Source organism: Ranitomeya variabilis, chromosome 4 (assembly GCF_051348905.1).
Source record: "Ranitomeya variabilis isolate aRanVar5 chromosome 4, aRanVar5.hap1, whole genome shotgun sequence".
Classification (NCBI taxonomy): Eukaryota; Metazoa; Chordata; class Amphibia; order Anura; family Dendrobatidae; genus Ranitomeya; species Ranitomeya variabilis.
In genome coordinates, this window is record NC_135235.1 from 666,199,148 (window position 1) to 666,214,572 (window position 15,425).

Genomic DNA, 15,425 nt, shown 5'->3' on the forward strand with positions numbered 1-15,425 from the left:
AGATTTTTGAACTGACACTGTAATAGTTTTATTTTTTAAAATATGATCCCATCATGATCCCATCTTGTATTTTGGTAGAGATGTGTTTTAAAGTTTTGCGCCTGCGTTCGCATAGGTAAATTATTATCAAAGATAATCTTGTGACATATCTGCTGAAAGCCTGTACTGTTCTGAGTAGAATGGTGTTTATTTTGTTTCTCTATCTCTTTTCTAGCCTGAGTTATGGGGAGAAATGTAAAGGCAGGCAACACCGAAATTCGCACTTTTTCCGAACTTTGAAAATCAATAAAAAATAAAAAAAATCTAGAATTTTTTTTTCTTCGCATTTTGCATTCTCTGACACACTATTACCAAATAACAAAATCTCAAAAGAATTAAAAATATAGTGGTAAAAATCATTGGTTCACTTGACATGGAATGACCCTATAGTTTCTCCCCGTATGCGTTATTATTGATGTTTAAAAAAATATGTCTTGTGGTCATTTATTTTTCACATTCTAAGTATGATAATGGCTTTTCCCCTTGTGGGATTTTAGAGTTTTAAGAAAATAGCATTATTGTTGAAAACATTTCCAAGATTATTAATATGAACATTGTTTATCAAAACTTGATTTATCTGACCAACATTTCTCACATTCTGAACATAAATATGACTTCTCGCCTGTGTTACTTCTCTGATGTGTAACAAAGTGTGATTTCCATGCAAAACATTTTCCACATTCTGAACATAAATATGGCTTCTCTCCTGTGTGAGTTCTCTGGTGACTAACAAGATGTGATTTCTGTACAAAACCTTTTCCACATTCTGAACATGAAAAGGGCCTCTCCCCTGTGTGAGTTCTCTGATGAATAACAAGAATCCCTTTCGTTATAAAACTTTTCCCACATTCTGAACATAAATATGGCTTCTCTCCTGTGTGAGTTCTCTGGTGATCAACAAGGTGTGGTTTCAATGCAAAACATTTTCCACATTCCGAACATGTAAAAGGCTTCTCCCCTGTGTGAGTTCTCTGGTGAATAACAACAGCTGATTTCCTTGCAAAACATTTTCCACATTCTGAACATAAATATGGTTTCTCCCCTGTGTGAGTTCTCTGGTGATTAAGAAGATCTGGTTTTTGTACAAAACATTTCCCACATTCAGAACATGAAAAAGGCTTCTCCCCAGTATGAATTCTTTCATGTCTAGTAAGATCTGCTTTCTGGTTAAAATATTTCCCACATTTGGAACAAGAAAATCTCTTCTCTGTGTGAATTTTTTGATGTTTATCAAAAGATGTTTTGAGGGGACAACTGTTTCTATATTCCAAATGTGCAATTGGCTTCTTTGCTTTAAGAGCAGTTTGTTTTTTAATGCCTCTTTTCTGACTTTTATTTTTCTTAATAGCCTGTAATGAATCAGAAGATAGGACCGGTTTCGAAGGATGAGGATCAGATGATAGGTCTTTGCTGTGAAGGGATGATGGTATATCTGGAATAATGTCATTCATTTCAATTGTATCATGTGTGATCTCAAGGTCACCCAATTCAAAAATTGAAGCTGTTAGTTGTCCCTCAGATCTTCTGGTACAGTCATCTGCCAAAAAAAAACAAACCAATTTTTTTAAAAAATGTCCTTGAAATTTATATTTTTGAACATTTTTACACAAAACCGAATTATTAACTAAGATGACAGTTCACAGACTAATAGAAAACCTCATAGCAAGAACCAGTAGAACATGGTTTTCAACAAAATATTTGAATAAAAAGCCACCAAAAAATTTGTTTAAAAAAATGACACTAATAAAAATTTCACATCCTGCAAAAATCAAGCCCCCACTCAGGTTTCAAAATAGTCATTACTCCTATAGATGAATTCACTGATGGCTATAATTTAACAAAAAAATTGAGTCATTTTGTGGGGTTTTATCTGCTTTAGTTTTCTGCCATTCTGCAACATTGGGGCTTCTTGAAATGGTGTGTCATCTCCTCTGGGATCTGTTCTGCAATGTCTGCTTCTATCACCAGTCTTCGCCATCATTCATTCTGTAGGCGTCGCTGGTCATGGAGGAGACATTGTAACTTGAAGCTCGGGGCAGCACAGACTCTGCCCAGCCACTAAGAATAGGGTGGCCGAGAGCAGTAGCACCATCTAGTCTGGCAGTATGGGTGTGTGATGTCCAGCTGGAGTAATCAGCTCCCTGCTTCAGGTAATTGGAAAGCACCACACCCTACTAAAGCTTAAAGAATATTGTCAGAAGCTGCCACATACAGCCTTGTTCTCCTCTAGTTTAGTCCTGTGTGCTCAGCTCCCAATTTGTGTATTTGATGCTATTTGGAGCCTGGCCCATTTACTGACTACTCGTGTCCAGTGGCGTATCTAGGGGGGGCAGCCGGGGCATGTGCCCCGGGCGCAGCTGGCAGGGGGGCGCATTTGGGCCGCCTAATGCGGTGGTCCGCAGTGTCTCCCCTGGCAGCTGCATTCTGCCACCCCCCGGACTGGGAGTCAGCTGATCTCTGTGCCGACTGTCAAGCTGACAGCCGGCACAGAGAAGCTGCAGCGCGCCGGCTCCCAGTATTCAATTGTACTCGTATCTTACAGACACAAGTACAATTGAAGATCTGACTTCAGTGACTAGAATGGAAGTGATTTCGGGAGGTAATGATGTCACTGGAAGGGGCGGGGCCTCCTTCATTCCAGTGAAGACACGATAGCAGGAGGCTGCTAGAGAAAATAAGTGGGAAATGAGGGGTTTCACCTGCACCATGGAGCCGTGTGAGGAGAAGACTGAGGGTCTGCAGCATGGAGCCGTGTGAGATTACCGAGGTGTGTGGGGAATGGGGGGATGATGAGGGGCTGTGTAGTGGATGATAAGAGGCTGTGGGGGTATGATGATAAGGGGCTGTGTAGTGGATGATGAGAGGCTGTGTGGGGAATGGGGGGATGATGATGAGGGGCTGTGTAGTGGATGAGAGGCTGTGTGGGGAATGGAGGGATGATAAGGGGCTGTGTAGTGGATAATAAGAGGCTGTGGGGGGATGATGAGGGGCTGTGTAGTGGATGAGAGGCTGTGTGGGGAATGGGGGATGATGAGAGGCTGTGTGGGGAATGGGGGATGATGATGAGGGCTGTGTAGTGGATGAGAGGCTGTGTGGGGAATGGGGGATGATGAGAGGCTGTGTGGGGAATGGGGGGATGATGAGAGGCTGTGTGGGGAAAGGGGGGATGATGAGGGGCTGTGTAGGGAATGGAGGGATAATGATGAGGGGCTGCGTAGTGGATGATAGGAGGCTGTGTGGGGAATAGGGGATGATGAGGGGCTGTGTAGTGGATAATGAGAGGCTGTGTGGAGACTGGAGGGATAATGATGAGGGGCTGTGTAGTAAATACGATACGATACGATACACTTTATTGATCCCGTGGGAAATTATGGTATCACAGCAGCACAACTTACATCATAAGAATCATAAAATGAATTACATAATTGACATGACAGTTTGTTGACAGAAGGACATTATACATTAGAATAGGACAAACACAGCGGGTGAACTGAAAAGTAGAAGAAATAAAGTAGACATTCACCTTGATGATTTAACCCTAATGTTATTGTTGTACATCCCCATAGCAGTTGGCACAAACGATTTCCTAAATTTTTCCTTCTTACACCTCAGAAGTATTAGCCGGTTACTGAAGGTGCTCTTCTGTCTCATGAATAGCTCATATAGTGGATGTGCATTATTGTTCATAATTGCCCTACACTTTCTCCGAGTTCTTCTCTCCACTACCTCCTCAAGAGAGTCCAGATTGCAGCCAACAGCAGAACTTGCCTTTTTGATAAGCTTGTTCAGCTTATTAGCATCAGAGGCCCGCACACTATTACCCCAGCATATGATTGCAAAAAAGATGGCACTTGCCACTACAGATTGGTAGAACATTTCTAACATTTTGCTACACACATTAAAAGACCTCAGTTTCCTTAGGAAATACAATCTGCTCATCCCCTTCTTGTAGACAGTCTCTGAGTGGCATCTCCAGTCCAGTTTGCTATCCAAATGGACCCCCAAATATTTATAACTCTCCACCTGCTCTACCTCCTGACCAGCAATAGTGATCGGTAAGCATTCCAACTTAATCCTGCTATAGTTGGCCACCAACTCCTTGGTTTTCTTAACATTTAGTTGTAGATAGTTACCATTGCACCAATCCACGAAATTCGACACCACCCTTCTATATTCCTCATCCCCCCGATCTCCCCTAATACATCCCACAACCACGGAGTCATCCGAAAATTTTTGAAGGTGGCAAAGATCAGATTTATACTGAAAGTCCGATGTATACAGTGTGAATAGAAAGGGTGCAAGCACCGTTCCCTGGGGGGCACCTACACTGCTCAATAATCTGCTTGACACAACTGCACCCATCTGTACAAACTGTGGCCGATCTGATAGGTAGTCAGTTATCCAATTTCTCATCCCCACCTCCACCTTCATATCAGTCATCTTTTTGTGTAGTAAAGGTGGCTGCAGGGAATTAAATGCACTCGAGAAATCAAAGAACATCGCTCGCACCATGGTTCCGTCAGTCTCCAGAAATGAATGTACACTATGTAACAGAGAAAGAATAGCATCATCCACCCCCAATCTATGTCGGTAAGCAAACTGAAGGGGATCGATAAAAGCATTGACCCTTGGTCTTAAGTGAGCAAGCACTAATCTTTCCAAGGCCTTCATAGCATGAGATGTTAAGGCTACAGGACGATCGTCATTTAGGGTTGCAGGAGAAGAAGTCTTGGGTACCGGCACCAGACAGGAAGTTTTCCATAACACAGGTACCCTCTGTGTTTGTAGACTTCCATTAAATAGGAGTGTAAAGACAGTACACAGCTGGTCTGCACAAACTTTAAGGACACGTGAGCTGAGTCCATCAGGTCCAGCAGCTTTACCAATGTTAAGTGACTTAAACTGCCTCCTCACATCATTTTCGGATACTCTAAAATTAGTCTGCTCCTCCTCCAATATCGATGTTGCAGAATTTGCACCCAATTCCCCTCCACTTCCAGTTGGCAGTACACATGTACTGCTAAATCTATTGAAATACTCGTTCATCTCATTAGCCTTGTCCAGATTTCCTCCCCCGTGATCAGACCTTACCTTAAGCCCAGTCAGTAATTTCATTCCTGACCAAACGTCCCTGGTATTATTGTGGGACAGTTTCTTTTCAAGTTTAATTCTGAAGGCTTTCTGGGCCTCCTTTATTTTATACTTCAATTCATGCTGTATCATTTTAATTTCCTCTTTGTCGCCTAATTTAAATGACTTTTTTTTCCTGTTGAGCAAATGCTTCAATTCCTTCCAAATTCCAAAATGATGAGAGGCTGTGTGGGGAATGGAGGGATAATGATGAGGGGCTGTGCAGTGGATGATAAGAGGCTGTGTGGGGAATGGGGGGGATGGTGAGGGGCTGTGTAGTGGATGATGAGAGGCTGTGTGGGGAATGGAGAGATAATGATGAGGGGCTGTGTAGTAGATGATGAGAGGCTGTGTGGGGAATCGAGGGATAATGATGAGGGGCTGTGTAGTGGATGAAAAGAGGCCGTGTGGGGAATGGGGGGATGATGAGGGGCTGTGTGGGAGAAGGGGTTATGATGAGGGGCTTTGGGGAGAAGGGGGTGATGAGGGGCTGTCTGGGGGTGATGAGGGGCTGTGGGGGGGATGAGGAGATGGGGTGATGAGGGGCTGTGTGGGGAATGGGGGATTTATTGTGTGGGGAGAATTGGAGTGGGGATGCGGGGATTTAATGTGTGAGGGAGATTTGAGGACACAAAATGAAGAGCATATAGGGGGAGATGGGGGGCATATATGAGGAAAAAGTACAGGGGAATGGGTTGGCATGTATGAGGAAACAGTTCGGGGGAATGAGAGCAAGTATGAGGAAACATGTATGAGGGTGATGGGATGTGTGCAGACAGTATGGGGAGTCAGGTGAGCAGGCAGTATAGAAAGTGAGGGGGTAAATATATGAGGAGACAGTATGGTGAACAGGAGGGATGTGAGAGGAGACAGTATGAGGGAGGGGAATAGTGTGAGGAGACCGTATGGGGAGAAAAGTGAGTGGGCACAGAATAGAAACTGAGTAGTGGGGGCGTAGCATGGAGGGACAGTGTAAGGGCACAGCCAGGAGGGGACAGTATACCAAGGTGGGGAAGTGTGATGAGAGAGTACAGAATAAATACTGGGCCCTATAGGGGGGGGGGACACAGTATGAGAGGCCAGTGTGAAGAGGGGGCCGGTATGGAAAGGAGAGGTCAGTGTGAAGAGCATGTACCATATTTTGTGCAGAAAATAATAGCGAGGGGCAATTTTTTTATTCAGAAGCATTATAATGACACTTGTATCTTTAAGGGCATCATGTGGAGATTTTCTGTAAAAGAGTGGAGAAGATGGAAGTCTGCAGAGATGAGCTGTGGATGAGAAAACTCATCATGGGATCTGGGCAAGATGAAGAAAAGAAGAACGGCTCTAGAGACGACATCATCTATAAGGTACCTGGATGTAAATGTTATTTGTGATACTAACTAACTCTCATGTTTTTATTTATATTAGGAGCATTAAAAGGGATGTCCAGGTTTGTAATGAGTCTGCAGTCATTCTTTGTGACGCACTGCATGCGCACTGCATGCGGTCAGGATTCTCTCATGCTGGCGATTTACATACGTGCGATCATGTGCTGACTACACATGTGTGGCCTCACTCAATGAAAATGAACTGAGCGAGGCCGGGCACGTCTAGTCGGAATGTGGTCAGAAGTATACAAATCACATGCTTGTGCTGACATGACTATCCACCGGCAAGGGAGAATCCTAAAAGTGTGCAGTGCATTAGTTGTGAGAATTCAGAAGCTGCGATGTCAGGATTCAGCTCTGCAGGATCCAGTAGTCATCACATGGACACTTCACTCACATGTGACTTTCATACTTATGGTCCTGTGACAGCGAGCTTCTCTTCTGCTTCTCTCAGTTTTTCACTAAACATTGAGAGCATTAGGGAGAGCGGCTCGTCGGTACATGACTAAGTGTGCAAATCGCATATGTCCTGGGGGGGGGGGGCGCCAAACTGAACTCTTGCCCCGGGTGCCAGAAACCCTAGTTACACCTCTGCTTGTGTCTCCCAATTTTGTATTTTCTCTGCCCTCCTGGTTCTACCTAAACTCTCGGCCTCTCAAAGTAATTTCAAGAGAGATTTTTACCCCCAATATAGGTTTTGTAGATTTAAATGAACATGTAAGAACTTGTTGCTAAACTTGTAATCCTTCAAGCATCCGAAAAAAAAAAAAAAAAAAAGAGATTGTTGACAAAATTAAAAGGGATGTTGGAAAAATGCTGCCAACCTAAAGTAGAAATAAGGTAAATGTTATTTATTAACTATTTTGTCTGGTATCACTATTTGATTAAGGAGCATACAAATTTAAAGTTTGAAAATTACAAACCTTTCTAAATTATTTGGCAGTTTTTAGATATTTTAAAATAAATGCTAAATATATATAACTTAAAATAACCAGAAACAAAGTACAATGTGTCACAGAAAAAATATTTCAGAATCCCTTTAATCAGAAGAAGCATCCAAAGATATCACCACATTGAGTGACATGTCAAATTTGAAAAATGCGGCCTGCTTAGGACACAAAACTGGCTGCTGGAAGTTGATAAATCAGAGTATTTTGGCCACTAACTACTGTAGTTAAAACTGTGACTATAGACAATAACACATCTACTGAAATGATCAAACTCAAGTGTCTTCATCAGTAAAACATTAGTAACTAGTGGTGAAACCTCTATGGGGTAATTAGAGTATGTGGCTCGGTGGCTCTTGGCAATCTAAGCTATCTTAGGGGCCAATATTTTCTATCAGGTGAGTTTCATTGACATTGGAGATCTTTTTTAATCCCTTTAATCCCCGGGCTATTTTCCGTTTCTGCTTTTTTGCTCACCTTCTTCCCAGAGCCATAACATTTTTATTTTGTTGTTAATATTGCCATGTGATGGCTTGTTTATTTTCAGGATGAGTTGTTCTTTTGAAAGACACCATTAATTTTACAATAAAATGTACTGAAAATCAGGAAAAAAAATTCCAAGTGCAGTGAAATTGGAAAAAAAAATGCAATTCCACAATTCTTTTTTTTCTACCATATTCACCAAATGCTAAAGCTAACCTGCTATTATGATTCTCCAGGTAATTACGAGTTTGTAGATTCCAAACATGTATAGGTTAATTTTTAGTGGTGGAAAGAAATTTAGTTTGTTAAAAGAAAGAAAAAAAAAAAAAGCGTCATTTTCTGAGACCTATAGCGTCTCTATTTTTCGGGATTTGGGGCTGGAGGAGGGCTTATTTATTGTATGCAGAGTTTACATTTTTATTGATAGAATTTTGGTGTAGATATGATGTTTTGATCGCCTGTTATTGTATTTTAAGGCAATGTTACGGCGACCAAAAAACATAATTCTGGGATGTTGGTTTTCGTCTTGTTACGCTGTTTACAGATTGGATTGATTCATTTTATCTATTGGTAGATCGGGCAATTGTGAACGCGGGGATACCAAAAATTTGAATTTTGAATGGGGCTTATGGGGGGTGATTTAAACTTATTTTTTTTTTAATTTTTCTTACACTTTTAAAAACTTTTTTTTTTTTTTTTACTTTTTACTAGTTTTAATAGTCTCCATGGGAGACTAGAGGCTGCCTTGTCTGATCACCTGTCCTACACATAGGCCTTCAGCCCTGCTGTGTGTAGCTAAAGTGCTCACTTGCTATGAGCGCCGACCGCTGGGCGGCGCTCATAGCTATCTAGCTATGACAACCACAGGGGTCTCCTGCAGACACTGGGTTGTCATGCCAACCTTTTGGTGACCCGCAGTCATGAGACATGGTTGTCAATGGGTGGGATTTGTGATGCGCTTCCGGAGCCGAGAATGTTAAATGCCGATTAGTGATGAGGGAGTGTGCTCCTTACTCAAGATTTCCAAGCACGCTCGGGTGTTCTCCAAGTATTTTGGGCATGTTCGGAGATTATGTTTGAGTCTCCGCAGCTGCATGGTTTGCGGATGCTAGACAGCCTGAATACATGTGGGGATTCCCTAACAAACAGGCAACCTCCTCATGTATTCAGGCTGTCTAGCAGCCGCAAATCATGCAGCTGCGGTGACTCAAACATAAGCTCCGAGCACGCCCAAAATACTCGGAGAACACACGAGCATGCTCGAAAATCTCGAGTAACGGGCACACTCGCTCATCACTAATGCTGAATTCACAGATTGACAGCAGCATTTAACATGTTAACATCCGATGGTAGATAGAAATTCCATCCACGGCTGTGGGGGTCACATATCAGCTGACATGTGCTGGAAAAAATGTGGGCTCAGCCCCAGAGCCCACATCAAAGGGGAAGTACCTGAGCACTAACAGGCAGGTAATTGCAACTTACCTGCCTGTTGTACATGGCACCATTTTCCTCCCGAAACAGAGCAGTCACGGACGCTCCTACAGGGGATTCAGCTGCATCTGCAAACGTGATGGGCTGGGACTTCTGGGGTCATTCTGACGGACAGACGGCTCCCCAAGTTAGGTATAGGGGATTCAGCAATCAGAATGACATTGGAAGTCCTGCCCCAACTACAGAGCGGACCAGAAAAGAAGACTCCGCTCTGTGGAGGTGACGTCAACAGAGGCTTCTAAATCCCCGACAGGAGCGGTGCCGTGCACAACAGGCAGGTAAATAGCAACTACCTGCCTGTTAGTGTTTAAAGTTTTGTAAAGTACCGAATATCCCCTCTAACCTTCCTCACCAGGCCAATTTTTTCAATGCTGATCAGTGTCACTTTATGAGGCTAATTATGCAAATTGTCTCTTCAGAGAGGAAGAGAACTAGATCTCTAGTGCCACCTATTGGAAGGTAGCAATCCTACAAGTCAATGTTGACCCTTTAACGAGCCTTGTCACATGACTTAGGATAATAGCCAAACCAGAATCTCAATTTGCAGACACTGTGTTTCGGGGTACTGCCCCTCATCAGTGCAAAGTGGAGATCTGGTTTGGCTGTGTGAGGGGCATACGACCGATATCCAACAAGTATAATTTCTCCTTGCGGAGATTGACATGCTAAGCATGCCGAGATAAGGAGACTTTATGAGGCTGTAACTCTAGAACACTTTAACACATCCCAGTAATTCGGAGACTGTTTTTCATGACACGTAATTGATGTAAGTGGCAAATTTTGGTTGATGTAATTTTTTTATGAAAATACAGAAAATATGACAAAAAAAATTTCAAACTTTTATTTAGGAAGTTAGAAGGGTTAAAAGTTTATCAGCAAATTCAAATATTTTCCAAAAACTTTACAAAACCAATTTTTTCAGGGTCCACATCCCATTTCAAGTGAATTTGAGGGGCTTATCTGACAGAAAATACCCCAAAGTGACACCATTTTAAAAATTACACCGCTTAAAGTGCTCAAAATCACATTAAAGAAGTTTATTAACACTTTACGGGAATTAGAGCAATGAGGAGAGAAAAAAATGAAAATGCTACTTTTTACCTCAAAAATATTGCTTTAGCCCCAAGTTTTGCATTTTCAAAACTGTAACAGGAGAAAACGGGTGGTACAATTTGTTAAAAAGTTTCTCCCAAGTACACAGATATGAGCACCATTCTACTTTTGAAGCTCAAAAATGGCTGGAATAGATAGCGAATGCCATGTCGCGTTTGGCCCATTCCGCCGTACGGATTTTCTTCAGATCTTTCAGGTTTTGGGGCTGTCACTGCGCAATATTGAGTTTCAGTTCCCTCCAAAGATTTTCTATTGGGTTCAGGTTGGGAGACTGCCCAGACCACTCCAAGACCTGGAAATCCTTCTTACAGAGCCACTCCTTAGTTGCCCTGGCTGTGTGTTTCAGGTCATTGTCATGCTGGAAGAACCAGCCATGACCCATCTTCAATGCTCTTACTGAGGGAAGCCGGTTGTTGGCCAAAATCCCACTATGCATGACCCCATCTATCCTCCCTTCAATACGGTGAAGTCGTCCTGTCCCCTTTGCAAAACAGCATTCCTAAAGTATAAGGTTTCCTCCACCATGCTTCACAGTTGGGACAGTGTTCTTGGGGTGGTACTCATTCTTCTTCCTACAAACACAGCAAGTGGAGTTCATACCAAAAAGTTCTATTTTGGTCTCATCTGACTACACGACCTTCCCCCCATGCCTCCTCTAGACCATCCAAATGGTCATCAGCGAACTTCAAATGGGCCTTAACATGTGCTGGCAAAAGCACATGTTAAGACCTTATGTGCCCTGCAGGATTTTAATCCATGATGGCGTAGCATGTTACTAACGGTAGTGTTTGTGACTGTGGCAACAGCTCTCTTCCGGTCATTGACTAGGTCCTCCAGTGTAGTTCTGGGCTGACTGCTGACCTTTCTAAAAATCATCCTTACCCGATGAGGCGAGATCTTGCATAGAGCCCCAGACCAAGGAAGATTGAAAGTCATTTTGTGTTTATTCTATTTTCTAATAATCGTGCCAAGAGTTGTTGCCTTCTCACCAAGCTGCTTGCCTATTGCCCTGTAGCAAATCCAAGCCTTTGTCCCTTGTGTCTTTAGACAGCTCTTTGGTCTTGGCCATGGTGGAAAGGTTGGAGTGTGATTATTTGAGCGCGTGGACAGGTGTCTTTAATGCAGGTAACAAGTTCAAACTGGTGCAATTAATACAGGTAATAAGTGCAGAGCAGTAGGGCTTCTTAAAGAAAAACTAAAAGGTCTGTGAGAGTCAGAATTCTTGCAGGTTGGTATGTGATCAAATACCTATTTCATACAATAAAATGCAATTTAATTATTTAAAAAATCATACAATGTGATTTTTTTTTTTTTTATATATTCTGTCTCTCACAGTTGAAGTGTAACTGATAAAAATTACAGACCTCTCCATTCTTTGTAGGTGGGAAAAATTGGAAAATTGGCAGTGTATCAAATTATCTTTTTCCCCACTGTACAAACTGCATGCATACCGACATATTCCAGTTCATTTCTTTAGGTTTTAGTACCCATACATTATAGTACCCATACATTATGCACAGCTCATGCGTCAGGAGACATGCACCCCGTAAATTAATGGGGCTTTTATCAGTACAGATATGTCAAACATGTGGACGATAAATGTGATTAAGGCAGGAAGGGAGGGGAATATTTGGATTTGGGAGCGCAGAATTCCCTGGATTTATATTGGGGGCAAGGGGCTATAGTGCCATTTCAGAAACTTTGTGCTACCAGTAACATGGAAGCCCACTATAGGTTCAATGACAGATAATGGACCTGAGTGGGGACTTGTTTTTTGCGTATTGAGTTGAAGATTTGTTGGGAACATTTTACAGAACATTTTGGATCACATTTATCCGGCGCTCTACGCTGAGCACTTACATGGGGGTTTCCATCTAAATCTCTGACTGACGTGATTCAAATGGAACTCCTGAGGGATCCATTCACTATAGTGAAGAGTTAAACTAGAGTCTGTTGGGCCTCTGTTCAGTGGTGTACTTCTTTTCAGAAGTGCACAAAACTGTGTACAATAGCACTTTCAGAGAAAGCTGATAGCTGAGAAGAATTTATGACAGCTCTGCATTTAGAGGTTACTACTCACGTTGGCTTTTATATTTAGTAATCTCCTCTTTACACCACTCACCACTCCTCACAGATGTCTCAGTAGTATTAAAATGGGTCAGATCTTCACCCTGAAACAAATATTGTATAGGTCACAGACCGATGGAGACGTCACATCTATGATCAGCTCTAATCCTGCCATCTCCACTGTTCTCATACAAATATAGAACATATAATAATGGTGGATAAAACAAGACTGAGCACAAGATCTTCACAGGCGTCTACACATCATAGGGGAGATATCGTGACACCTTCTATGTACCTGATGATCCAGAGGAACATTGGGATCTTCATGTTTACAGTCCTGTGTAAGAAGAGGACGGGGATATCTCTCTGGTGTTGTTCTCTTACTGGATAGATCTGGAGGAAACACATATAGGGACTGAATTCATTCTTTACATACAGATAATTATAGGCCATGTGTATTTAGTCCTGTCTATATTACCTGGTGATGTGAGGGGCTGCGGATCCTCCATCATGACGTCCTTGTACAGATCTTTGTGTCCTTCTAGATACTCCAATTCCTCCATGGAGAGATAGACGGCGATATCCTGACACCTTATAGGAACCTGACACATACAATGATACTGTCATCTCTCCGATCCCTTCATACCATGATTAAGTTTTCTATCTGAAACGCACCTGTTTGTCTTAAACAGTTTTTATTGAATATTTTCATATATAACATACAAAAACTAAAAAGTATCCATACAAGGACAGGGAAAAGCAAAAAATAGCAATACAGTTAAGTAAAATAGCAAGACAACCAGGTAAAGCATAACCACCTTACATGAGTCGAAATCACTCAATAACCATTAATTGATTGTCCAGAGCGTTGCCATAATGCTGCCTTGAGTATCATATTCCTTATCATAAACATCCGATAAACAAATAAACAAAATAGAATGAAAAGAAGAGTGTAGAGTAGGTAATAGAAAGTACGGAAAAAAGAGAAAGTAGGAAATTGGGGGAGTCTGATTAAGAGGATGGAAGAAAATGGGGGGTGGGGAAGAGAAGAAAACTAAGGGGTGAAGTATGAGGAGAGTTGAATTTCTCCCGTTTGTGTTAACTGCCGCTCTGTTCTACCCTACTCCGCTAATTTGTCTCCAAGAGTGTTAGGAATTCCAGCAATTCGCGAAACATAATCCATTTCTGACATGTTTTGTAAAACGTATCCTCACGCTGTGTCGTAACGGTGAATAGCCTCTTCATCCTACATAGGAAATCCATTTCAACTATTCAATCCCCGAAAATTGGGGCTGTCTTAGAACACCACTTCCTAGGAATGATAATATGAGTGGCTGTTATGCAATATTTTAGGAGTCCTACCTTGATGCCTCTGAACTCTGAAAGAGTCTGCCATCATTAACAGTAGGCCCAGCTGTGGGTTACTTTGAATGATGTCACCAGAAACCTTTGCTGATGTATTGTGGACTTTCATGGTGACCAATGCATTTTTTCATTTTTTACTACATTAATAAAGAAGATTTTTTCCCTTTTAATTGGATTTGTCCTTGCTGGAGAACCACCCACTTTATTTTGTATGTACAGATCTTTGTGTCCTTCTAAATATTCCTACTCCTCCATGAAGAAATAGACGGCAACATCCTGATACCTTATAGGAACCTGACACATACAATGATACCATCATCCCCTTCGATCCCTTCATAGCGTTACTGTATAATGTCCCAGCAGTGTCACCTCTCGAGTCAGCAGCTGAATCATCTTGTAGGCGAGTTCTAGGATCTTCTGGTCATTGATGTCCTCATATACCAGGGGGTGAGGTGGAGGCCCTGTGACTGGGCTCAGGGGTCCTTCCCACCCATCAGAAACAGGGGACTGACGGCGCTCACTAGAAGTCTTCTTCACTACTGTGCAATCCTGGTTATGGAGAGACACATTAACAAATCTCATTATAGACATTCCCAAAGTCCTCACCGCTCCAGTTATGTCAGTCTGTTATTCCCAATGTGACATCATCAGAATCTCTCACCTCTCCAGTAAGCCAGAAGAGGATTTCTAGGGTGAGTTGTAATAGCCTCTCCGCCATTTTGTCCTTATCCATATCCATCCTTGATAGGTAAATTAGAAAAATTCTCTAACTAGAAGAGCTCCACAAAGAAGATCCGATATTGCAGGGACCTTGATATGAGGAAGAAAAGACCGATGAAACATCATAAACAATTCCATGTAATAATACAATTACTGAATATAATAAGGGGAAACATAGGAGATATACAGTTGCTTCTCACAAAATTAGAATATCATCAAAAAGTTAATTTATTTCAGTTCTTCAATATAAAAAGTGAAACTCATATTATGGAGAGTCATTACAGAGTGATCTATTTCAAGTGTTTATTAGAAAATTAGAATACTTTATAACACCAGCTTGAAAAATGATTTTAAAATCCAAAATGTTGGCCTACTGAAATGTAACTTCAGTAAATGCACTCAATACTTGGTCGGGTTTCCTTTGGCATCAATGCGGCGTGGAATGGAGGCAATCAGCCTGTGGCACTGCTGAGGTGTTATGGAAGCCCAAGTTGCTTTGATTGCAGCCTTCAGCTCATTTGCATTGTTGGGTCTGGTGTCTCTCATCTTTCCCTTGACAATACCCCATAGATTCTCTATGGGGGTTAAGGTCATGCGAGTTTGCTGGCCATTCAAGCACAGTGATACTGCTGTTTTTAAACCAGGTATCCACATATCCAAAAAGCTTGTTGGCAGAAGGAAGCATGAAGTGCTC

General features: G+C 42.0%; 1 protein-coding gene across 2 annotated transcripts in view; it reads right to left on the reverse strand.

The window, feature by feature from the left end:
* Nucleotides 1–214: 214 nt before the first annotated feature.
* Nucleotides 215–15,425, reverse strand: part of LOC143766245 (uncharacterized) — a 48,030-nt gene continuing 32,819 nt past the window's right edge. The window contains exons 2-7 of one of the 2 annotated variants that reach the window (XM_077253767.1): nt 14,673–14,821; nt 14,381–14,560; nt 13,125–13,248; nt 12,942–13,039; nt 12,660–12,750; nt 215–1,576 (exon numbers count right to left, since the gene is read on the reverse strand). In XM_077253767.1, coding sequence (XP_077109882.1) covers nt 582–1,576; nt 12,660–12,750; nt 12,942–13,039; nt 13,125–13,248; nt 14,381–14,560; nt 14,673–14,750 — 1,566 coding nt within the window. In that variant the 5' untranslated portion in view covers nt 14,751–14,821 and the 3' untranslated portion in view covers nt 215–581. The remainder of the gene's footprint in view (nt 1,577–12,659; nt 12,751–12,941; nt 13,040–13,124; nt 13,249–14,380; nt 14,561–14,672; nt 14,822–15,425) is intronic. The other variant, XM_077253768.1, reaches the window with a different exon arrangement.